General features: G+C 42.5%; 2 protein-coding genes and 1 pseudogene across 13 annotated transcripts in view; all 3 read right to left on the reverse strand.

The window, feature by feature from the left end:
- Positions 1 to 661, reverse strand: part of LOC123994897 (collagen alpha-1(XII) chain-like) — a 91,703-nt gene extending 91,042 nt beyond the window's left edge. For 8 of the 12 annotated variants that reach the window (XM_046297974.1, XM_046297973.1, XM_046297977.1 and 5 more), the window contains exon 1: positions 467 to 661. The gene's annotated coding sequence lies outside the window, so the exon portion shown is untranslated. The remainder of the gene's footprint in view (positions 1 to 466) is intronic. The other 4 variants (XM_046297981.1, XM_046297972.1, XM_046297982.1 and 1 more) reach the window with 3 other exon arrangements.
- Positions 662 to 2,526: 1,865 nt separating this feature from the next.
- Positions 2,527 to 4,283, reverse strand: LOC123994899 (cytochrome c oxidase subunit 7A2, mitochondrial-like). Its single transcript, XM_046297984.1, has 4 exons — positions 4,157 to 4,283; positions 3,718 to 3,807; positions 2,934 to 3,018; positions 2,527 to 2,766 (listed from the first exon to the last, which is right to left on the reverse strand). The coding sequence occupies exons 1-4, from the start codon at positions 4,172 to 4,174 to the stop codon at positions 2,708 to 2,710; spliced, it is 252 nt and encodes an 83-aa protein (XP_046153940.1). The 5' UTR covers positions 4,175 to 4,283; the 3' UTR covers positions 2,527 to 2,707.
- Positions 4,284 to 4,425: 142 nt separating this feature from the next.
- Positions 4,426 to 13,974, reverse strand: LOC123995522 (annotated as a pseudogene).
- Positions 13,975 to 24,580: the final 10,606 nt, after the last annotated feature.

The following is a 24,580-nucleotide window of genomic DNA, read 5'->3' on the forward strand; positions in this document are numbered from 1 at the left end:
GCGCCAGATGCAGGCTGCTGGCCATCACTCTGCTGCTGATAGAGCAAACGATTTCAAAAACTTGACCATCTTTATCCAGCATTGCATGTTGATGTTAAGTGTTATAGCGAAAACTGAATACGCTAACAAGTAATCAATATGTTGTTTCTTCTCAAGTTAAATTCTACTTTACATCACATACATTATTACACGAAGAAGCAGTCAAATATTCCAACACGCACGGCATTTACGTCATGGTTGTTGGGCTATAATTATGGGCTATTTAATTTCAAACCAACACGACACCGTGATGATAAGGCAAATGAACAATATGCAAATGCTAAAATACTTGCCCAGGGCCAATTTTTGGATAGCCTAGCCTACTTCCCTGGTCTCCGGATGACCACAACTCACCTCACTCTCCCCATCTACCTCTCAGAGAGCCTAAGCAATAGTCCAATCCATACTCAATTAATTCAATACTGACCTGTGGAAATGATGTTTTCTCTCGTCTCAGAATATGAAAAATTAAAGCCTCTTTGGATATGCCTCTTCTGCCTAATGATGGATAAAAGCTTCACTTGAGGAGAATCAAGTAGCCTAAGTACAGACGAAAACTCAGTGCTCCTCTTGCGGAGGTCCCAGATAAGAAGCCTTTTTCCAAGTGGGAAGACTCTACACAATCTGCTACTTAATAGGGGGCTGTTCCCAACTCTCCCTTTTACATCGTAGGCTCTTACGACAGCCAGCAAGCATGGAACCCTGCCATGGATTGACATGTGCAGCCTCTCAAAGTGTGGGGATTACTTTTGGAAACTTTGCATAGTTTTCTGCATTCCTTTGCAATGATGCCCCTCTATGTGCTGTATCCACAAGTCCACTGCAAATTAAAGGGATACGCATCTGCGTTTGGAAACCAGGAGATGTTTTACTGGCAGCCGTTAAGCCGTTATTTTTGTTTGACAATGGAACAATGGAAAAATCCTCAACAGCCCAATATCATTTATTAAGTGACCACGTTTAAGAGTCAGTAACCATGTCCTTTTAATTTAATGTGCTTTATGTCAGTAGATAAATATTTATAAAACGTATTATGTTATTGAAGTATTTAATAGGTCTTTGGATTCAACTCAGAAAATGTCAATAAATTGTTAACAGTCCAATCAGAATTATACAGGCAAGGCACGGGGAAAGGGTGATGCTTTCTGTCCTGGTTCCTTCTCTGTGAAAAAAGTGAATTGATAGGCCTAACTGAATTAAGGCCTAGGCCAAGATAAAAACAAACCCTTTGTCCTTCCTATCTAAAATAGGCTATTGGAGTAGTCTAATAAACCCTCATTTATGAAATACAGATTATAGCCCTACAGATCATTTGGAAGAGTAACTTTCCCAAATGAACATTGTTGATAATTGACATGTTAATGGAATGAAAAGAGATCGTCACGTTTAAACTATTTTATGACGGAATTCAGTTACCTGACCATAGACCGATCATAATGTGAGACCCAATCCATTCCCTTGAAGACATAGCCCTCTAGTGACTCAAGAGGCAAAATGCTCATGCAAAAGAAAATTCCTGCAGTGCTGGTTTCTTGGGTAAATAAGTTCATTAAAAAAAAACATTACATTTCATGAGTTAAAAGGTCTGATAAAAACACTTTCTGCTACTCAACTTCGTAACGTGCACAGCCTATCACCATTTATTAAATATACAGCAAATTGCATCTCATGACATTTTCCCATGATTTAGTCTTGATTTCTGTAGGCTAGAGCTCAAGGGACATTTCAAAATAGGAGCATCATTTTCTGATCTAGATATACTAATTTCTTTACAATGTATCATGATGAATACATTTAAGACTACTAGGCTACATTTGGCCAAGAGCAATCTTAGACTGGCTTTAAGCCAGCCAAACTGCAAAGTGGGGAACGTGTAGTCAGGTAGCCTAGTGGTTAGAGTTGGACCAGCAACCAAAATCCCTAGCTGACAAGGTAAAAATCGATTGCTCTGTCCCTGAACAAGGCACAGAAACACCCTGAAATTGGGGCATAATGGTTCTCTTCGATGCTGTTTATAATAAGATCAGTGTGTATATCCATTCAGGAAATTTCTAAGACAAGATTACTTCCCATTTACAGCACGGATAATAATTCCCATCATGAGAAAGTCAGTAGCAAACCAGATGAACAACATTGTTAACGCCTTTCTTCCTCCGCCTGCGTTGATGATAATGAACACTTACCAGACATCCAGATGTAGGCTACCACCAACATTCCTCCACACAGACTATTGTGAGCATTGTTTATTCAGTGTAGTTTAAAGGACAAGAGAAACCAACAAACTTCAGCCATGCCCAGTAGATCACCTGCTGGGTTTCAACAAACGGTGGCAATACCACATACAAAAATTGTTGGCACATTAACAGAAAATGACAACCAATGTTCTGTGGTCAGAGGCGATAGGATGGCCGCCCGCTGCGCACTACCGACGTTTATGGTGTCCCGTACTTAAACTATAAAATTCACACACAAAAAGAGACCACTTGGTAATGAGAGGCATATTTAATCATCCTCAGTTATAAATAAACAAACAATTAAATAAATATTGATCCCATGAACATGAAACAAAAGCCATTGCCACATGCCAAATCAACCCCCTGATGACACAGAGACAACTTTTTACAACTAATAGGGTGTCATGTAGAACAGGTAAGCCCAGCAGCTGGAGTCAGTCCTTCTTCTTGGGGAAAGCGGCACAAACCAGTTCATATACGACATATGCAGATCCTGCAATAACATAAAACATCATTACTAATCAAATAGTGTTATTACAAAGGTGTTGAACAACTTAGTGGTAATTCACAACCAGACTATATACACACACCAAGATCTGGTGTCTCCATGGATTAAAAAATAAAATAAAATGTTTTACCATCGAGTCCATCTGTACTCACCTAGGATGGTGAGTGCCATTGTTGCTCTGTACAGGATGGCGTCACTGACACCCCCTTTCAAATGAATTGGAATCCCATTGTCCTCCTGGTGAAGACAAACATACTGTATCAAACTCATGTCATGCACAGCAACTTGTAGTATCAGCATCCTACTTCCTTTAAGCCCACCAAAGCTGTGGTATTTGCCGAGTGAACATGGACTTACTTGACATTCCATTCAGCTTCTAGTGGCACAAAGGGCCTCAATGGTGCATCTACAGCCAACTCTGTTCTAAGTGGTTGAGTAGTCATTAATACCCCCAAAATGGACCAGTCTAGATAGCCACAGAATGCAACATGTTGCCATTTTCATTATTGACAGCAAGATCTGCAATGCACCCGTTTTAGAACGCATTTACAGCAACAGGTTGCAGTTATTGAAAAGCATCACCCTCCCTTGATCATGGGTTGCTCATCTCATGCCATGGTCCATGTCCCAAATGGCACACTATTCCCTATTTAATGCACTACTTTTGACCAGGAGCCACACTTACACTCTACATGCAAATAAGTAACGCCAACCCAGTGAGCTGTCCTTCAGACGTACTTATCTGTCAACTACACGCATCTCAGGCTTCATCGTGTAAAAAGAAACTACAGGAGCAGACATGTCACCAGTCATTAAAACGCATATCACATTGTCATTGATTTGAAACGACATTTTCCCTTGACATTGAACTGAAATCAGAGTACGTTTTTAATGTTGAGCTTGAAATAGACATTTTAAGTGTAAACTGCCAATTACCTGGAAATGCTTCTGTTTATGTGGGACCTTGTTCTCCACCTGCCTGCGCGCACTGGTGCTCAGTGTCCGCCGCGACACCTGCTGGAGCGCCTGTCAATTAACGGAAAAGAGGCATCCATTTCTAAGCACCACACCAGCACCGCAGTTTCACAGATCTGGAGATTTTAAGATCAACGCTGGTTTGGAATAGGCCGCAGTCTATCTGAATATTCAACAAATTAGCTAGTCTGCCATAAAGACTTGTCAGAACGTAAGCTGTAGAGAAGCTACTGGCACCCAACGCAAGTCTGATAGGATATGTCCTCACATGCCTGCTAAAGGCTCCTGATGCTGGCTTCTCGTGACCTTTTAGAATGCATTAACAAAAAAGGCAGACCGATGGCATGGAATACAATTATATTAAGAACTCCACTCAAAACCATACCAAACCGCATCTTACTTGAATGTGTCGGTACATAGCTCCACGTCAACAGTCGTCGTATGGTCGTACAAGGACACCGGAAGACTGCGCATCCACTCTTTTCTTCTTTGAAAGGATTTACTGACGCGTCACGAAAACTTGCGCATGCTGCCACATAATGGTCAGGAGTGGGTACTTGGAGAGTAGCCAACACATGAGCCACCATTCTCTCCTTTTCTGAGCTATAAAAAAAGCCTTAAGATTCTCACAAATTTGTATACATATTCACTTTTTCCATTTCGCAACAAAAGGTACATCTCAAAACATTTCTAAATAAAAGCAGGTGACTAAACAAAATGAGTTGTTGCATTTTATTTGTCAAACAACAGACAATCTCCAGGTAATAAATCCATGGCAACTCTAAAGTGCAAAACAAATGTCAATTTGCTGCAGTCTTAGTAAGAAAACAAATGGAGGTTTACACAGACTAACGTGAACAGTAGCCTGGTCCCAGATCCGCTTGTGCTCTTCCCTACTCCATTGCCAAGCCAAACATGTTTGGCATGACAATTCCATAGGGAGTTGGCAAGAGAGCAAAGAGCCTGGCACCCAGACTCCTGTACATGAATAAAGCTTTGGTCCCTGAGAAAGTCATTTTCAAGGTTGTGTAATATTACATAAACTTGACTCAAGCTCTGCACATTCCAGGCAGCTAATCATCATTACTGTATATACTGAGAGTAGAAGTAGATACAACACAAGCAATCCATAACACTTGCCCTGAAAATGAGTGCACATCCTTGTACAAGCTATAGACCCCTATCTGCAGTGTAAAAAGACCAGACAAATGTGCCTCAAACTACAGTACAGTAATACACAACCAACTTGTATGAAAACAAAAAGTCTATAGGCTATAATTGCTTCAAGAATCAAGGCTAGCAGACTGTTCAGATTTGCTTGACAATATTCAAACGTTCTTTTAAATAATTTATTCATAGAGATGTAAACATCTATGACTGACATGCACATATTTCTGCAATAAAAATGATCTGCGATAGAATTCTCACGTCGATGTAGTGTCATTCACTTTCAACTTACTGCCACTATAACGACTTGACAGCAAAACTGCCTACAGTACATAGCTGCATAGCTTCCTGACCATGAAAAATAAATACGAGAGACTTTATCGTAACTTTCCCGACATCTACTCATCCAATACTTGCACAGCACTTTTGACAAGCAGGCCATTCTTACATACAGTACACAGGCCAGGCACAAACATACCACCAGAGCTTGTAATTAGACACTGGCTATGTCCGCTAGCCAGCATGCAACATACCTATAGGACATCTTTAGTTAGGGACATCAGCACTGTGGTTGCGGCTGCCATATTTGTGGTGTATGAGGACCACCCCCAGGAAGGGGCAGACGGAGCCCACAGTGATGTAGGCGACGCCCAGGAAAGGGTTCACCACCCCCCTTTGGAGACGGTGCTCAGGATCACACGCTTCCACACTTCAAAGCCACGAACAGGATAGTCTGGGATCAGCTCATTAAGGTTGAAAAATTGTTAAACTTCAGACGCATTTAACATCTGACTAACCGAAGAACTCTGTAGCAATAAGGATCTTAACGGATCATACAAAAAAAATGTGTACTCATTATGAACATGTTAGTTTATATTAGTGGAAACGACAAAGAAAGCCAGCATTCATCTACATCCAGCAGGTGGTATCTATTGTTATAGCAAGTGAAGGAACGGCCACCTACTGCACACGGCTGGACATCGACCTGGTCTGTCTGACCTATTATGACAATGACTGATTTGAAAAAAATGAATACTACATCACAAGCCATCATTCCACAAACCCAAACTTCCTGTACAGCTGTATCATTTGAACAGCTGCCTGTGAAAGGATACTGTAGGTGACTTCCAGGGTGTAGTCGCCCCGGGGAAGAGTCGGCGTCACGTTCTTCTGGATAATACAGTACAGCTTACAGAGGATGGGGAAGGCAGCTGTGCGCATCCACACAATAAAGTCCTCATTGATGAAGTCATTATTTTCAGCGTCTGTGTCCAGCTCATAGACAGGCTTGCGCCAGTTGATTGGCTTGGTTGTTCCAGGGGGAGGAAGTGACCGTGAGTTTCCTAGGAAAAGACAGTGAGACTCCTTATCAACTTCAACGGTAACAATTCTGAAAGCTTGCTTACCTTGGAAAACACTTGAGGTTGGGGTTGCCTCCTGGGTTCCTGAACTTTACATGCTTGTCTGTCCACCAAGCGATGCCCTTCAGAGGAATTTGGATTCTTGTGCCATTAGGGTCAATGTAACACAGCTCCAAAGTGTGAGGATAAAGATCCTGACTAAACGGAGCTGCTCTTATTTCAATCCTTGTAATTCTGACCTAAAAAAATGCTGAAACAATGGGCAATGGGCATGTTTTCATTACGAGCGTAAGGCTCACTCCTTACTAGGGTTCTTTGGACATTATACAAGCAGACAGGTAATGTTGCATGTAGGTCATAGCACAGAACAAGACATCTTGACAATTTGAGGGATATGTCAAATAACTGAACATGTAATGCTGATCAGTCAAAAGTAATTGCAGATATTCAGGAATGCACAGTGTCAAAATGTTATTGGTACAGAACAATATTGTTCATTTTGGACTGATGTCCAACTGAGCATTCTGCGCAATGCATCAATGAGCGCTGATGAAGATTTCTTTAAAAGCGCATTACAGCGGCTTGGATCTATATGACATTCAAAAGGAGACATAACTAGTAGGAAAAACATTGATGTCGCCAGATTGACTTTATACGCAGTATAAGCATTGCTAGCTACTTTTGACTAACTTTGCTAGCTAATGACTACACTGTCATCTGTCTAAAGTAAATTTGACGACATGATAATGCTGGAAAAGTGGTTTCCTACTAAATATTTGGACTCCTTTAACAATGTCATTGTATTTCCTGGCACTAGTGTAATTTAGACAGAACGTGACTGAATGACGGAGGTGCAACATATGAATACAGCACAAACTGAGTGAATGAGACATCATGCTTCAGACTTACTTCAAAAGGCTGTTCCAGAGAGAAGGGCAATGCACAGGTGCTGTTCCAACTAAAGCTCTGGGAGCAGTCGAAGCATGGGCTGGACTTCTCAGTCCCAGTATAATCAATCTGTAATTAGTTGTGATGTGTACAGCTAAACATACTTTCCAAATATCTAGCAATCTGCTGCATCTGGGGGGGAATGAAGAGAGCCATTAACATTATTTTAATGGTGCACCTGGCATCAAATACATAACCTTGATAGGACTTGTTCAAGTTCATATTCTTTATTGATACCAATCATTTAAAATGACAGTGGTAGAAGCATATATACAAGTGGTGAAGGTTCAAACAAGCAAAATGTCAAAAAAAAAAAAGTTTTGCTCCATGAAGTAATCAGACTGTGCATGCCGCAATCTTGTCTATTTGAAGTCTACTCTCATCAATTGAGACAGGTGGGTCCACCCTAAAGATGGCAGCGTACACATTGTTGGATTACTTCATGGAGCAACATTTTTTTTTAAATAACGGAGCATTTTCCAAACTCAAAAACAGAACCCATGCAATTGGACAGACATTTTATTAGACTGTTTTCACGACTCGAGGACGAAGACCGTACCATCGACTTAAGGTTGGTCGAACATGTGCTTTGCTACACCAAACAGTACCTAACCTGTAACTCCCAGGATAATGGATACCAAATGTTCTTGGTTAAATCAAATTATCTGGTGTTACAATCTGTAGCTAGTTTGGGACCCCTTCCCTTCGAGCTTGTTGAGTAGCTAGCTTGCTCCACATAGAAGCAGGTTGCTGGTTATCCCAAAGGCCAGCAGATGGCAATAATGAGTTGTTTCAGTTTACAGTCCAAACGCATTGTATGCAGCAGGCAATACGCTCATATCCCTGGTGGACCGGTTCATACCTAAAATATTCTCCATTCAGGCTGCAAAGGTTTCAATGTCCTCCTAAACTATATTTTATGGTGAGGTGGAACTGGGGAAAATAGGCTTTCTTTATGAGACACCATTTTCCACCACAATGCTAGAGAGGCTAGTGCCTAGGAATGCTAGTCCCGGATGTTGCGTATCGCATTCAGTCAATCAGGTTGCAGCAGAGTGCTGCAACAAATCTCTACACTAAACAAGCAATTAAAGTGTAGAGAATCATTGTCCATCAAACAGCTGTGAAATATTTTCCATAACCAAAGATGTATTTTCAGCTGGTGTACAAAACCAAAAGTAAGACGCAGTATCTAAACTTAATGGAAAGCATAGAAATAGCGCCCATAGAACAGATGTACAGTTTAACTTGCTTTCTGTTATGTTCTGTTAATTACTGATGTCCCCTTTAAGGAGGAAGCGCCCTTGGTCATGCGCAGTATTGTTCTATGTTATTCTGGTACTAACCTGTTTGAGTAAATGTGAAGCTCCAGTTCAATTGCTTGTATTCAGAGTCTTTCTTATTACATAAATAAGTACTAAGTGTTAAGACACTACAATGGCGACGAGGATGATTACCTGCAGTGTGCATCACGAATACAGATGGAGTTCGTAGGAAGAGAGGAAGATTTTGACTCTTTAGCACAACAGCTAGCAAGCAGTGAGGACGAGGGGAGAGCTGACGAGAACGAGGCGGCAGATCAAAGACCCGTGGAGCCGGAGGTAAAGAGAATGGCTAGCATCGGGAAAATAGATGTGTTTGATGACACGCAAGAAAACTGGGCAACTTACATTGAACGACTGGAACAGTACTTCATTGCAAACGACATTGCTGATAACAAGAGAGTGCCAGCGTTGTTGAGTTTAATTGGCCCAAAAACATACAGTTTGCTAAGAGATCTGACTGCCCCTCTGAAGCCCTCAAATAAAACATTCACAGAGATTGTGGAGATATTGCAAAATCACCTATCACCTAAACCACTCCTCATCGCGGAACGTTTTCGTTTCCACAAGAGAGATCAGAATGAGGGGAGGGTGTTAATACATATGTAGCAGTGTTGAAGAAACTGTCTGAACATTGCCAGTTGAGAGAGAACCTAAATGACACATTAAGGGATAGATTTGTTTGTGGACTGAAACATGAACACATTCAAAAACGTTTGCTCACAGAATCAGAGCTCACATTTGCAAAGGCTGTTGAAATTGCTGTGGCTATGGAAATCGCGAATAAAGATACTTTTGAGTTGCAAAGTAAAAGAAGTACCGACCTGTCACAAATTTCCCTGCACAAGTTTTCACGCAGTCGACAACGCCCCCGTGTGGCCGAAAAATGCAACAGGTGTGACAGAGATGGTCACAGAGCAGAGGACTGCCGTTTCAAAGACGAAATTTGTCACAAATGCAGTAGAAGGGGGCACATTCAAAGAGCATGCAAAGCCAAATTCAGTCACAACAGGAAAACTGAGAAAATTAAAGGGTCTGTGAATGCACTAGCAGGGAACAGTGGCAGTGATTCAGATGAACGATTAATTGGTACAATGGAGTTAAACACAGTGACTTCTCCCAGCAGTAGCATAATATGGGTGACACCAGATATCGAAGGCAAACCCCTCAAAATGGAGCTGGACACAGGATCTGCAGTGTCTATTATTTCCACTACTGTCTACAATGAGCACTTTAAGGCTATCAAGCTGAAGAACACAAATGTGTTGCTGAAGACATACTCAGGAGAGAGATTGAGCCCAATGGGGGCGTTGCAGGTCAGAGTGCATTATGGGGGCAAACACAGCAGTTACAGCTGTATGTGGTGCCTGGAACTGGCCCCCATTATTTGGCAGGGAATGGCTTTCAAAAATAAAGCTGAATTGGTGTGACTTGAAAATGCTCCACACGTTCCAGTCCAAAGAGAAAGGCACAGACCAAACACTGGAACACTTGCGGAATAAATACAATACAGTTTTCAGTGATCAGATGGGAACAGTAAAAGGCTTCACAGTAAAACTTGTACTAAGAGATGATGCAACCCCAAAATTCTGCAAAGCCAGATCTGTTCCATACTCCCTGAGACCAAAGGTGGAAGCGGAAATCGATCGCTTGCAGGATACAGGGATCCTGACGAAAGTGGACAGAAGCGAATGGGCCACACCCATAGTTCCTATTGTGAAGAAAGACGGGTCTGTTAGAATGTGTGGGGACTTCAAGGTAACTGTGAAACCAATGTTGCATGTGGACCAATACCCCCTACCACGCCTAGATGACATCTTTGCTGCACTAGCTGGTGGGAAACACTTCAGTAAAATCGATCTGAAACAGGCTTACCTGCAGCTACCGGTTGAAGAGAGTTCCAAACAGTACCTGACAATAAACACACACAAAGGGCTATACAGGTATAACCGCCTGGTGTTTGGCATTGCATCAGCCCCAGCCATTTGGCAACGAACTATTGACCAGATTTTGCAAGGAATCCCAGGAACCCAGTGTATCCTGGATGACATGATCATAACAGGACGCACCGACAAAGAGCACCTGGCTAACCTGGAAGAGGTCCTGAAAAGACTGAAAGAGTATGGTCTACAGGCAAACTTAAAGAAGTGTGAGTTCTTCAAAGACAAGATTGTCTTCTGTGGACATGAGATTGACTGTAATGGATTGCACAAAACACAGGACAAAATCGAGGCAGTGGTACAGGCACCACGACCACAAAATATCACAGAAGTGAGATCTTTCACGGGACTGATCAATTACTACAGAAGATTCCTCCCAAACCTTTCAGCAGTACTCCAGCCTCTAAATCAGCTCCTGGAAAAGAATAGGACATGGCGGTGGACAGAGCAGTGTGAAAATGCATTTCTGGAGGCAAAACGGCTCATAACATCTGAACAGGTCCTGATGCATTACGACCCTGAAATGCCAGTGAAGTTGGCTTGTGATGCGTCCCCTTATGGATTAGGGGCAGTCCTTTCACACACACTGAAAGATGGGTCAGAGAGGCCAGTTGCATTTGTGTCACGAACATTGAATGATGCAGAGAAAAACTACTCACAAATTGACAAAGAAGCACTGGCACTAGTGTGGGGCGTCAAGAAATTCCACGCATACCTATTTGGCAAGCGTTTCACACTGGTTACAGATCACCAGCCGTTGCTTTCCATTTTCAGTCCAAAGAAAGGCATTCCGGCAATGACAGCAGCCAGGTTACAGCGATATGCCCTGTTCCTTGCCAGTCATATGTATGACATTGAGTTTAAGCCGTCATCCCTCCACACAAATGCAGATGGATTATCCAGACTGCCATGTACAAGAGAAAGGCAAAGGAGGGTGGATGCAGTGGACATGTTCCATACCGCTCAGCTCGAGGCACTACCGGTCACAAGCACAGTTATCAAACATGAGACAAGGAAAGATGTGACCTTGTCAAAAGTGTACACCTACACCATGTCAGGATGGCCAGCTACTGGCAGAAAGGAGCTGACTCCGTATTTCCAGCGGAGAAACGAAATTACAACGTACCAGGGATGTTTGATGTGGGGAATGAGAGTCATGATACCCCAGAAATGCCAACATCGAGTCTTGCAGCAACTACATGAAGGTCATGTTGGAATTGTCAAAATGAAGCTGCTCGCAAGGAGCCACTTCTGGTGGCCAGGTCTGGACCAACAGATAGAAAATATGGCAAAGAACTGTAGTGGATGTTTGGAAACCCTTCACATGCCTGCTCCTGTCCCAGTCCACCTATGGGAATGGCCCGCAGAGCCATGGCAGAGAATTCATGTGGACTACGCTGGTCCTTTTGAAAAGCACATGTTTCTGGTTATAGTGGATGCCCATTCCAAATGGCCAGAGGTGTTTTGCACTGACTCCTCCACCTCAGCTCAGACGATAGAGTGTCTCAGAACAACGTTTGCACGCTTCGGTTTGCCACTGCAGCTGGTAAGTGACAATGCGCAAGCTTTTGTAAGTGACGAGTTTACAAGATTCATGTCAGTAAATGGAATCAAACACTCAACTTCAGCTCCGTACCACCCTGCCACCAATGGGCTGGCAGAACGCTTTGTGCAAACTCTAAAGCAAGGACTCCGTGCAGCAAAACGAGACGAAGGGACTTTGCAAACAAAACTGGCCAAGTTCCTGGCCTCCTACCGAAACACCCCACATGCCACAACAAATGAAAGCCCAGCCGCACTGATGTTCGGGAGGCCTCTCCGCACACAGCTGGACATCATGAAGCCAAATAGGCGTAATGAAGTGCTGAACAAACAAGCCAAGATGCTCTCCGGTGGCCGGGAGCGCCATCTCCAAACAGGACAGGAAGTGATGGTGCGAGACTACAGAAGAGGAGGGAAATGGACAAGAGGGACCGTACACACACAAACGGGACCCAGAACTTACCAGGTTCAAGTGAGCCCAGACATAATGTGGCGGCGTCACATTAACCAAATGCATTCCACGGGAAACAGCACAACAATTGAGAGAGAACAGGCACAGAGAGCTCCCGAGAGTGACACACAAGGAACTGTAGAGGACGGTGGGGCAGTAGAGAGACCCCAGGCTGAAAGAAGGGAACGTGTTGATGAAGGTGCTGCTATAGCAGACGCTATAATGGAACAAGCACACACTGAGGATGTTCAGGAGCCTCCAGACAATCTGAGGCGCTACCCAGAACGAAGGCACCGTCCACCAGACAGACTAGACTTATAAACAAACAAACAAAAACTAACTGTTCAAGTTCAAATTAAAGGATGCAAAATAACTACAACAAGTTCTGGGAAATGTTTCGGTTGTGGTTTAGTACAAGTAACTCTGATTGTATAAGAGAAGGAATGTTATGTTCTGTTAATTACTGATGTCCCCTTTAAGGAGGAAGCGCCCTTGGTCATGCGCAGTATTGTTCTATGTTATTCTGGTACTAACCTGTTTGAGTAAATGTGAAGCTCCAGTTCAATTGCTTGTATTCAGAGTCTTTCTTATTACATAAATAAGTACTAAGTGTTAAGACACTACACTTTCAATGTAATGTTATGACTGATTTGCGATCATCGCATTGACATTTCCAGTGTCAGTTAAAATCGTGTTTTTATAAAATAAAATGTAATTGAAACTGAAACAGTGCATCCTAAATGGGTGGAGGCAGCAAACAATGTACCAGGCCAGCTATGATTTAGAACCCGATAGCAATATTTATTGGACTACCAAGATATGCATTTATCAATTATATTAATCATGCATTTAACTGCATCCATAGATTCTGCCAACGGCTTACTCTATGTAATGGCATTTTGAATCAATCCATTTTTTAAACCGCTTATAAAGTTGGTTTAAGCATACTGAGAATTTGATATGACTGATATGATTGTTTCATATCTGCAAAGTAGTTTAGGCTGTCAGTTCCACGTTAAGCATCAAAATACAACAACGACTTGCTTACAGCTAAATGTTTTTTTTAAACTTATAATTCTAATTTCGAGGCTCCATATGTTGGAAATAACATTAAAGTAATTTTCCATGACCACAACCTACTCCGCCGTAAATCAAGCTGCACGTTGAGTTTTCCGAAGTGAGTCACCTTGGCAATGGCAAGGAGTGGAACGTTAGCTAAAGACTGGTACCCAGAATAGTGGGAACTAGTGAACCTGCCCCCTTACCTCAAACTCCTTGATGTTAGACGTGATGTAGAGTCCGATACCAATGGGGATGAAGATAAACCAGATAACGAAGAAAGCTGGGAGAACTGTGCCCGCTGTCAGAATGGGTTGCCAAGCAGGTAATCGTTGTTTAAACTCAGTTACCGGGCTTTTTATTATTGATGGTCCCACAAGTACGGCGATGTAACAGTCTTCCTCCTGCGCGTTGTAGCTCGACGCCATCATGGTTTCTGACCGAAAACAACCAGTGTGTCAGCTATTTTAGGTCGTCTCCCTGAAGCTGAAGAAGCTAACAGTTTAGCTGAGGCAAGTCTGAGAAAACGCTCTGATATATGTGCTAGTTTTATAAATGTTATTTCTCCATATATAACTGTTTTATATTAAGATGGCTTGCCCGACAACCCAAGTCAGGAAGTTCTTACTGCGAAGCGAAAATAAGTGATTACATAACATATGATAAACGTTTCTTTGTGACAAATATTATCATTCAAACTATAGCTAATGTCTAAGTCGATGAATGATAATTATTTTATAATTCTCGTGTTTTTCCCCAATAAATTGATATTGAATATTTTCACCTGACCTGAATTAGACCAAACCCATTTATCGGTCTAGTAGGAGATATATTTATGAACTCTCAAATAATGACAATCCATTTGAATTGTCAGGTTAATTGTTGCAAACAAATAACCAGCTGATAAATAACCATAAATGACCATTTAGGGCATAATGCAGAGTTCCCCAAATGGTGGACTGCAAGTGGAATTTGATTGATATTAGCACCTCAAAGTTATTTTAATTTATTTTGGGGCATTAAATACTGTAAAAACACCAGCAAATCAGCTCCAAGTTACTTTAATTTTGGAATTCTGTTCCAAAGTACTCCCACACGTAATAGAAAGATGCACTCACTTGCGCGTTTATTAGGTGCAACCGTCTAGTACCGGGTCAGACCCCCATTTCCCTCCAGAACAGCCTGAAAGGTTCCACAGGGATGTTGGTCCATGCTAATGTAATGGCATCACGCAATTGCTGCAGATTGGACGGCGGTACAGTCATGCTGCGAACTGCCCATTGCATCTCATCCCAAAGATGCTCTATTGGGATGAGGTCTGGGGACTCAAGTGTGATCGTGTGGAGCCGCTTCTCGTTTTCAGCTGATAGGAGTTGAACCCGGTGTGGTCTAATGCTGCAATACCCCATCCATGACCAGGATCACACCACTGTTGTACTGTGTCAGTGTCCGTTTGTGGCCCATCTGTTAGCTTACATGATACTTGCCCTTCTTCGACCTCCCTCTCATCAACAAGCTGTTCTCACCCCCAGGTTGGTGCTGATGTTTTGTGTTTGTCACACCATTCTCGGGAAACCCTAGACACTGTGGTGAGTGAAAAGCCCAGGAGGGCGGTCGTTTGAGATACTGGATCCAGCGCGCCTGGCACCAACGATCAAAACACACTTTCGCTTAGGGCACTCGTTTAGCCCATTTTAACATTCAATCGGACAAGCTGTCTTGTGATCGACAAAATGACTTTTGTTATTTAGTGATATATATTCCCTCGTTAATGTCTATTTTTGTCCTCTCAGGACATCCTTATTTTCCAGCCCTAATGCCAGGTTTGACAATGTACCTGTCAAACAGTAACAGTTGGTTATGGCATACATTTTGACAGCAGAGTCGCAACTTATCCAGCTGTGACACGCAAGGAACTTGTATACTTCTTATTTATAAACATAACACCTTTCCCACCATTTGTTTTATTTGATTAAGTCCTTTCTTTTTGTCCTGTCAACACCATCGATAAAGTGTTTGGCTCGAGGCCGCTTGGAAATTAATCTTAATCACCAAAGCTTCATTCAAATATCAAGTTTGTGAGGAGCAAAACAGTGAGCTGACGCTCCCTTTTAATCTATTATAAACAGGCCTAAATTATTTTAGCTATGCTTTGGACGTGCGCAAAACCCCTTCTATGACGTAGGTTACATGCCCATCATGAAATGAGAGCTTCTGTGAATACCGGTGAACCTCGTATTTAGAATTTATTCTCCTGTAACAATTGTTTATTTTCACAATTTCACATTCTTAAAACCCAAGCCCTCTGTAAGCTACCCTTACTCTAGGCCTACTATAACCTAGTCCAGTTCAACAGCAATGAGTCATCTTTTTTTATATCATTCCATTTTAAATGTATTTCTTAAAACATTTTTTACAGTGCTTGTTTTCCATAAAATCTTATTAAAAACAAATTTATTAGAATGATTCACTGTTCTGGTTTTATGATGAGAACGTTTTTGGCACGCATGCAATGCAACTTTTGGAGTAGTCTGAATGTAGTCGTTAAGATGGTCCCAATATGTACAGTACCAGTCCAATGTTTGGACACCTACTCATTTCATTCCAGGGTTTTAACTTGATTTTTTACTCGTTTCTACATTTTATAATAATAGTGAAGTCAAACTATTAACACATATGGAATCATGTAGTAAACAAAGTGGCACTCTCAACCAGCTTCATGAGGTAGTCACCTGGAATGCATTTCAATTAACAGGTGTGCCTTTAGTTAACATGTGGATGTTCTATCCTTAATGCATTGGAGCCAATCAGTTGTGTTGTGACAAGGTTCGGGTGGTATACAGAATATAGCCCTAGAGAAATGACAGTCCATCATTACTTTAAGACGTGAAGGTCAGTCAATACAGAACATTAAGAACTTCTCAAAAATGATCAAGCGCTATGATGAAGCTGCAGAGGAAATGTTCATTAGAGTTACCAGCCTCAGAAATTGCAGGCCAAATAAATGCTCCAGAGTTCAAGTAACAGACACGCCACCATCAGCTGTTCAGAGACTGATTCAGGCCTTCATGGTCAAATTGTTGTAAATAAACCACCATGAGAGGACACCAATAAGAAGAGACTTGGTTGGGCCAAGAAACACAAGCAATGGACATTAAACCGGTGGAAATCTGTCCTTTGGTTTGATGAGTCCAAATGTGAGATTTTTGGTTCGAACTGCCATGTCTATGTGAGACGCAGAGTATGATCTCCGCATGTGTGGTTCCTACTGGGAAGCATGGTGGAGGCGGTGTGATGGTGCTTTGGTGGGGACACTGCCTTGCATTCTAAATAAATCACACTTAACCAGCATGACTACCACAGCATTCTGCAGCAAATCGCCATCCCATCTGGTTTGCACCTAGTCCCACTATCATTTGTTTTTCAACAGGACAATGACCCAACACACCTCCAGGCTGTGTAAGGTCTATTTGACCAAGGAGAGCGATGGGGTGCTGCATCACCCGACCTCAAACCAATTGAGGTGGTTTGGGATGAGTTGGACCACAGAGTGAAGGAAAAGCAGCTAACAAGTGCTCAGCATATGTTGGAAGAGTGCGTGCAACCTGTCAAGGCAAACGGTGGCTACTTTGGAGAATCTAAAATTGAGTTGTCACAACCTGGCGACAAAGGGAGTCCATACATTGGCAGTTAAGTAGTAACAAAAATATGTATTAAATAATTAAGTATAAAACTAAAGGAAAACTAACCTGTGAAGTATGAGAGTAGGCATGTGAGGGGTGTAATGAAGATGCATGGATGAAGGTAAAATGTGTGTAAGTGTTAGAGTGCACCTAATCAAAAAACATAATCAACCAGATCACAAAACAAAATGGTGCTTGTGGCGAGAGAGCGCCAGGACTGGGCACCAGGAACTTTTATCTCCTAGTTGATCCCAAACCCAGTTGAAACTTGTCACCTTAATGACCCAATCAGCAAAAGCACAAACTCAGGAGGCAGGGAGAGCGAGGGGGGCGTAACACCCCTTCCCATAAAAATTGTGCACAAACAACGACCCAAACGACAAATACTATACAAACCAAAGAGGCCCATTGGATTCCCATGACAACAATCCGTGGGAGTGGGTAACAGTCAGGTTATGTCACACTAACCTTCCAGTAGTCAGTGCAAAATCTAAGAGAACCATCTGGCTTGCTCACCAAGAGACACGGGGAGGCCTAACTGAAGAATGATGTTTCAGCGATATTAACAAACATGTATTTAATCTGAGTCCAAGTGACATAGCTTTTCCAATGAGACATGACACAAATGTTGTTTAATAGGGACAGCATCCCCAACATCAATATCGTGCACTGCCAAATGTGTACGAGAAGGTGTCAGCAAACAGACTGAAACTCAGTGATCAAATCAGTTAACTCTGCTTGACAAGGCAGCTGACCCAACAAACTCCAAGTTTGCAAAGGAACTCTGAAATCGTCAACCTACCCTGCAAAATACCATCAGGGCCCGGCATCCCCTCTTCCTCACACTGCCACTGTTTGTGAAGGTGGAGTCACCTCAGATCAACGGATTCCACCAAAAGAACAGAACTAAACACGTCAGTTTTAGCACAGTTATGATTTAGTCAATTCAGACGACAAACCAGTATAATAGGGCTTTGGCAAATTGACATGGCAGAGCGGATTCGCCTTTCTGCGCTCAGGGGTAGTAATCAGATTGTGGTTCGGCAATTGTTCGATCTGAACTGTGTATGGGCCGCTGAATTTGGCCTGAAAAGGAGAACCGATAACGGGCAGTAGGGCCAGAACCTGGTCCCCTGGACTAAAAGTCGCAGCGCAACTCACCGGTCAAACAACCTTTTTCCCCCCCTTCACTGAGAGGATGCCAGTTTTTATTTAGCTATTTCATAAGCCATGTACAACCTGTGTCAGAAACCATTAACATAACAAATTTGGGGGATGCTCAACCACCTTCCAATCCTCATTTATTACAGCAAGGGGACCACACAGTATGACCAAAAACAGGGTCATTAGGACTGAACCCCGTGCCCTCGTGATACTTCTAACAGTGAGCAGCAACCAGGGTAACCCCTCATCCCAGTCACGTTCTAATTCAGTGCAGTACTCCCGTGACAGCAACTTCAAAGTCTGATAAACGCTCAAGGGCCCCTTGACTCTGCGCATGAAAAGCACTGGCCTGATTATGTTTTATATGCATTTGTTGCAAGACTTGTGCAAATATGTGCGAAGTGAAGTTGGAACCATGATCGCTCTAAATCACCTTAAGTATTAAAAATAAATTGAGGTGAACTGTGACAAAGCCTTCACAACAGACATAGTGGATAGGCTGCAGGATATCTTGTAGCCTGACAAATCAGTTCACATGTAGGTGCTACCAGCTTTAGAACAGGGTAAGGGTCCAACACCATCAATAATCAAATGCTCAAATGGCTGGCCTGTAACAGGAATAGGTTGTATGTTGCAGGACTGGCCTTATTCTGATTAGGCTTCCCAGTCAGCTGAAGAACATGGCATATTTAGATGTTTAAACAAAGACATTTCCAATTACAAGGCCAATAAAAATGACCCAAAACGCAATCATAAGTTTTACTAACCCCTAAGTGACAAGAAATGAGAAGTTCTCCAAATTTGATCTCGAAGCTTAGAAGGAACCACGCTCTGAACAATAGCATCACATACAACTTTTGCTGTTAGGTGTCCATTTCCTCACCAACAACTGATCTTGAATGTAGTACCCCTAGGCAGCACTACTTAAGCGATTATCAAACTGTTCAGCTATGTGTTGTGTAAGTTCCGTTTTGACCCTAGTGTCAGCACAGCTCATAGCACGAGTCACAGCGCATGCAGAGAATACCTCCGGGAATCTCTGTAGGTTTTAAGCGGGTTATGAGAAACCACCAGAGGAGATGTGTCACACCAGACACGACAACCGGCTAAGTTGTTACCCAAATCACATGAACACAAGTCAACGGGCAGAAAGGGACCCACCCCAAGGGAAACATCACCTTGCATTAGGTCAGCTATAAGTTTGACTTTATGCAAGGGTACAGACAATAGTATTCAAATCTATCCTTTGAATCAGGACACTGGTTCCTGTATCTATCTCCAGAGAAAAAGGCAGAACAGACTCCAAAGCAAAACATTGAGGCACCCGTGTCTCGCAGAATCTCTACTGGCACGTCACTTCCCAACAGTGAAACATAACCCTCTGACAAATAATAAATACTTAAAGACTTGGACAATTCTTGAGCAACAGGATTAGCATGAACAGGCTCAGCTAACGCAACAGGTTTTACATTTGTGCTGGCCAATCTGCTGACCTTTTTTTACCAAGGACAGGACATTAGCTCTTCCAGTGGCCTTTACCATAATAATTAGTTATTACTAACATCATTCTGTCCACATGCAACACGTTCAGATCTAGATGGAAATACATCATTACCAGAACCAAAGGAATTTGCTGAACGAAATCCACTTGAACTGTTCCTCTGGGGAACAGCCTTTGGGGGTCAGTACGTACGTATTTGCCAAAACAGCAGCTTCTGTCCGTACTTTATGTTAATTTATATAGGTAGCAAGACTATAAGGGACAGACTAAATTGTTTGAGGACAACTAGCTTGTACAAGCTTCAAAACTAGTAGACCAAAGATTGAAGCGAGTTAACAAATCCTGTGAAAACTCAACATGGGACTGTTTTTCACCTTTCTTCGACGTTCTGAAATGCTGTCAATACACTTCAGGGACCAACTCATAAAACTGCTATCCTGCATACTTAACCTTTAAGTAATCATCACTATCTGTAGCGCTAAGAGATGAGTGAGCCCTACTGGTCAAAACACACTAGTGTCATTATCAAAAGAAAATTCACCTGAAAGCTTGCCTTCTCTGACAAGTTCTAACCATTGATGTTGCAACCGCAGTTTAGCTTGCTCTATTCCGCTTCAACCTTTCAAATCAAGTTATTTTTGCTGTTTAAACCATTCCAGACCTTTGTCATGAGCTGCAATAAAGGGAACAAATTGGTACAGCCAAGACAGCTGGTTCACTCAATTCAGCCTTGAAAATACCAGCTGAAAGCCAATTAGCTGACAGAATAGACCTTACTGGATCCTTGAGACATTTGTCACTGAGCTCACTCACTCAACTTCAAAAGCTGTTCCTTCGTAAACTGCATAAGCAACTCCTCAGAAGGAACACGGGACAAAATCCGCAATAGAAGCAATAATGCTACTACCAAATGAACAGATTAGTACATAACAAAAACAGATTAATATTACTTGAGTTTTTTACAAATCCTATTGTTAAACTTAACCCTTGTCGTCGCTGGCTTTGCAGCAGGTATTGATGCACTAGAGCCCGCTGGCACGAAGGAGGAACCAGCTTGCTAGTAACCAACCTCGAACCACAGATGTACTCCAGAGACAACTGCTTTAACCTCTGTCACTACACAAAAATAACAAACGACACAACTTGCCCCCAGTGTGAACATACCGCTATATCTAACAGGGTGAAAGACCATATCTCTGGGCCTCAACTTCTCACCGTCATACGTTGCAAAGACAACTCACCTCCATAATCCGATGACCGAACAAGGAACAGAACAAAGTGTCTCTAGACAATACAGGACAAAGAGACTTCATGGTCTTCTCTCCACCAAACTAACCTGTGAAGTATGAGAGTAGGCATGTGAGGGGTGTAATGAAGATGCATGGATGAAGGTAAAATGTGTGTAAGTGTTAGAGTGCACCTAATCAAAAAACATAATCAACCAGATCACAAAACAAAATGGTGCTTGTGGCGAGAGAGAGCCATGACTGGGCACCAGGAACTTTTATCTCCTAGTTGAACCCAAACCCAATTGAAACATGTCACCTTAATGCCCAATCAGCTCCGCCTGTCCCCAATCTGCAAGTAAAAGCACAAACACAGAGTAGGCAGGGAGAGTGTAACAGTTGTGTAACACTTTTGATGTCTTCACTATTATTCTATAATGTAGAAAATTGTAAAATAAAATTTTTAAAAAGCCTTGAACGAGTAGGTGTTTTCAAACTTTTGACTGGTACGGTATGCATCTGTCCTCTCACACAAACCGCAGCAGCGTTAGCTCGGGTCAAGGGCGTCATGTAGGGCTTGAGTCTTCAAGACTTCCATTGAAGAACGCTCAAGCCGCACGTAACAGCCTGAACCAGAGCTACTGTAGAGTACACGCTGCATACCCCTTTTATACAACTCCATATAGCTATTTCACATAGTGATGTAAGCCAGAATCCAGAGTTAATACTATTCGAAAGCCCAAAGAATTGAGAAGAGCCTTGTTAGGTGCCATGAGGTTAGAAATCATCTCCATGACAGTCTGCATGCGGAGTTCTGACTGTTTTCCAATGGTCGTCTTCTGTTGGCATGGCCTTATGGTTGCGGTGTCACACTGTAAGAGTAGAGTAGGGATGCAGGGCACTTGTCATAGGTGTAGGAAGGAGTTCCACATTACAGTCTCATCATCTGGGCTCAACTATCACATGGTGCACAATATTTCCTGTGGGGACAAGAAATCAATAAAAGGACCATGAGTGATACTGTGCCATTGCATCCTCACGCAGACCAGCCAATGAAGACATGAGGGTCATTATTCAAATAGAGGTAAGAGTTATGTCCCAAATTGCAACCTATTCCCTATATACAGTGGTGTACAACTTTTGACCAAGGCCCATAGGGTTCCGGTCAAAAGTAGTGCACTATAATAGGGTGCCATTTAGGATGCAGAGGACAAGAATGAGTTTGTCGATCAACCGATATAATTATTTAGAGCATTGTTTAGCTTTGTTTTTATAACACTTTATAAACATGACTGATTTTTGTATGTGCAAAATTAGATTCATCCACACTTTGATCCACCAAAATCTGTCAATCAAACCCCATTTGCAGGATCAGGATGCAGCTGAGTGAATGTGGAATTCACTTGTGAATCTGTGTTTCAGCTCTCTCATGTTTACTGTCCCTGGCCTGGTTTCCAGATGCTTCTCTTCGGAGGGAGACCCTACATGAACCCAACTCCACCTTCTCTTCTCTGTCTGGGTGTCCCAAATGACACCCTATTCCCTATGTAGTGCACTTCTTTTGACCAGAGCCTTATGGGCCCTGGTCAAAAGTAGTGCACTATATAGGGAATAGGGTGCCATTTGGGACATCCCCACAGAGAAGGTGGAGCTGGGTCTGGTACCCATCACCCTCCATCTGTAGCTGGCTCTACAGAATATTCAGGAATGCCCTCCCATGCACCATGACATAAGCAAGTTATTTTGCTTCCTGCCTCATTTCACTTATGTAAACCTTTGTTCATCCGCTCATTAGGATAGTAGGATGTGTTCCCATGGGAGTGGTAGGCTGTGGTTTGTATTATCGGTTTAGAGAGTGGAAGGCTGCTTGTTAAAAATAAGTATTTCTTAATTGCTCTAGTCTAGAGGGTGTTTAATCAAGTGGTGCATGGCTATGAGATCCAGACCTGTGACCTGCTTTCCCTCAGCGCTTCCTTTTCACATCCTTGTTTAATTAGTTTTTGGAACAGGAGCCATTTGGAGGAAAAACTGTAGGCCTCAATGGTCGCTAGCCAAATGTAGTGGACCTTACTGTAAGTCCATAGTCAAGGTAAATGTAGACTTCATGAACCATTTACCATAGAAACAACATTACATCTAGTGATCAGAAAGACTGCTCAGTTATTTTTGACTCCAATTCTGCAATTTCAGATAAAGCTGTCTGTTGTCCAGGTGAGGGAGCTATAATCCCAACATCAGAACATATCTTAAGCCAGCAGAACTATCTGCGTCGACTGGGCTTCAGTGGAGGGACAAAAGCTTTTAAGTTCCTCATTGTGGACATCAGAGGAGCTGACATGAACCAATCTCACTGACACCATGGTGTGAAAGGCACAACTCCCCCCCCCCTCCAACCTCCGGCATGGAGCCTCAGATCCTCAAGAAGTTTAACAGCTGCACCATCGAGAGCATCTTGACAGGCTGCGTCACCGCTTGGTATGGCAACTGCACTGCCCTCAACCACAAGGCTCTACAGAAGTTGGTGTGGATAGCCAAATACATCATTGGGGAGAGCTCCCTGCAGGACATTCACCTCCCTTGACCAAGGCCCTTCTCCCCCAGATTGCTCAGTTTGGCTGGGCGGCCTGCTCTAGGAAGAGTCTTGGTGGTTCAAATCTTCCATTTAAGAAAGATGGAGGGCACTATGGTCTTAAGGACTTTGTGCTGCAGACATTTTTAGGTCCCCTTCCCCAGATCAGTGTCTTGACCAAAAGTGTCTCCTCCCCTTCATCTACACTGATTTGAAGTGCATTTAGTGACATCAATAAGGGATCATAGCTTTCACCTGGTCAGTCTGTCATGGAAAGAGCAGGTGGCCTTAATGTGTTGTACACTCAGTGTATATAATAGGTTGCCATTTGGGATGCAGTCACTGAGTAAAGTTCAATGACTCAACAAGGAAAAGCCTCTCCCATTAGCACAAACGGTTTGAAGTACAGTCTCACTTTACAGGTCACTTTGTTTTTAATTGTATTTGCTCGTTAGGTAATCAAACCTTTGATATGTGATGGATTTTGTGTACTTCCACAGATTGTGGCTCTGCAGCTGTGAACTGTGTGGAAGCCTTTACATTAGTAAATGAAAGCCTACTCCAAAATATCAGGTATGAAAAGTTTAGTTCACATTTTTATTCTGATTAACTATTTCATTCCTTTTGTATGGATATACAGTACTAGTATTAGGAACAAGCAAGATTACAGATTAGGCTTGTTTCTTTTGCTTAGTATGCCAAACATGCAGTAAGCAATTTTAGATGTAGGACTCTACAAAGTAGTATGGATTTTTTATTTTACCTTTATTTAACCAGGCAAGTCAGTTAAGAACAAATTCTTATTTTCAATGACTGCCTAGGAACAGTGGGTTAACTGCCTGTTCAGGGGCATAACGACAGATTTGTACCTTGTCAGCTCGGGGGTTTGAT

The sequence above is a fragment of the Oncorhynchus gorbuscha genome, linkage group LG14, assembly GCF_021184085.1.
Source record: "Oncorhynchus gorbuscha isolate QuinsamMale2020 ecotype Even-year linkage group LG14, OgorEven_v1.0, whole genome shotgun sequence".
In the NCBI taxonomy this organism is placed as follows: domain Eukaryota; kingdom Metazoa; phylum Chordata; class Actinopteri; order Salmoniformes; family Salmonidae; genus Oncorhynchus; species Oncorhynchus gorbuscha.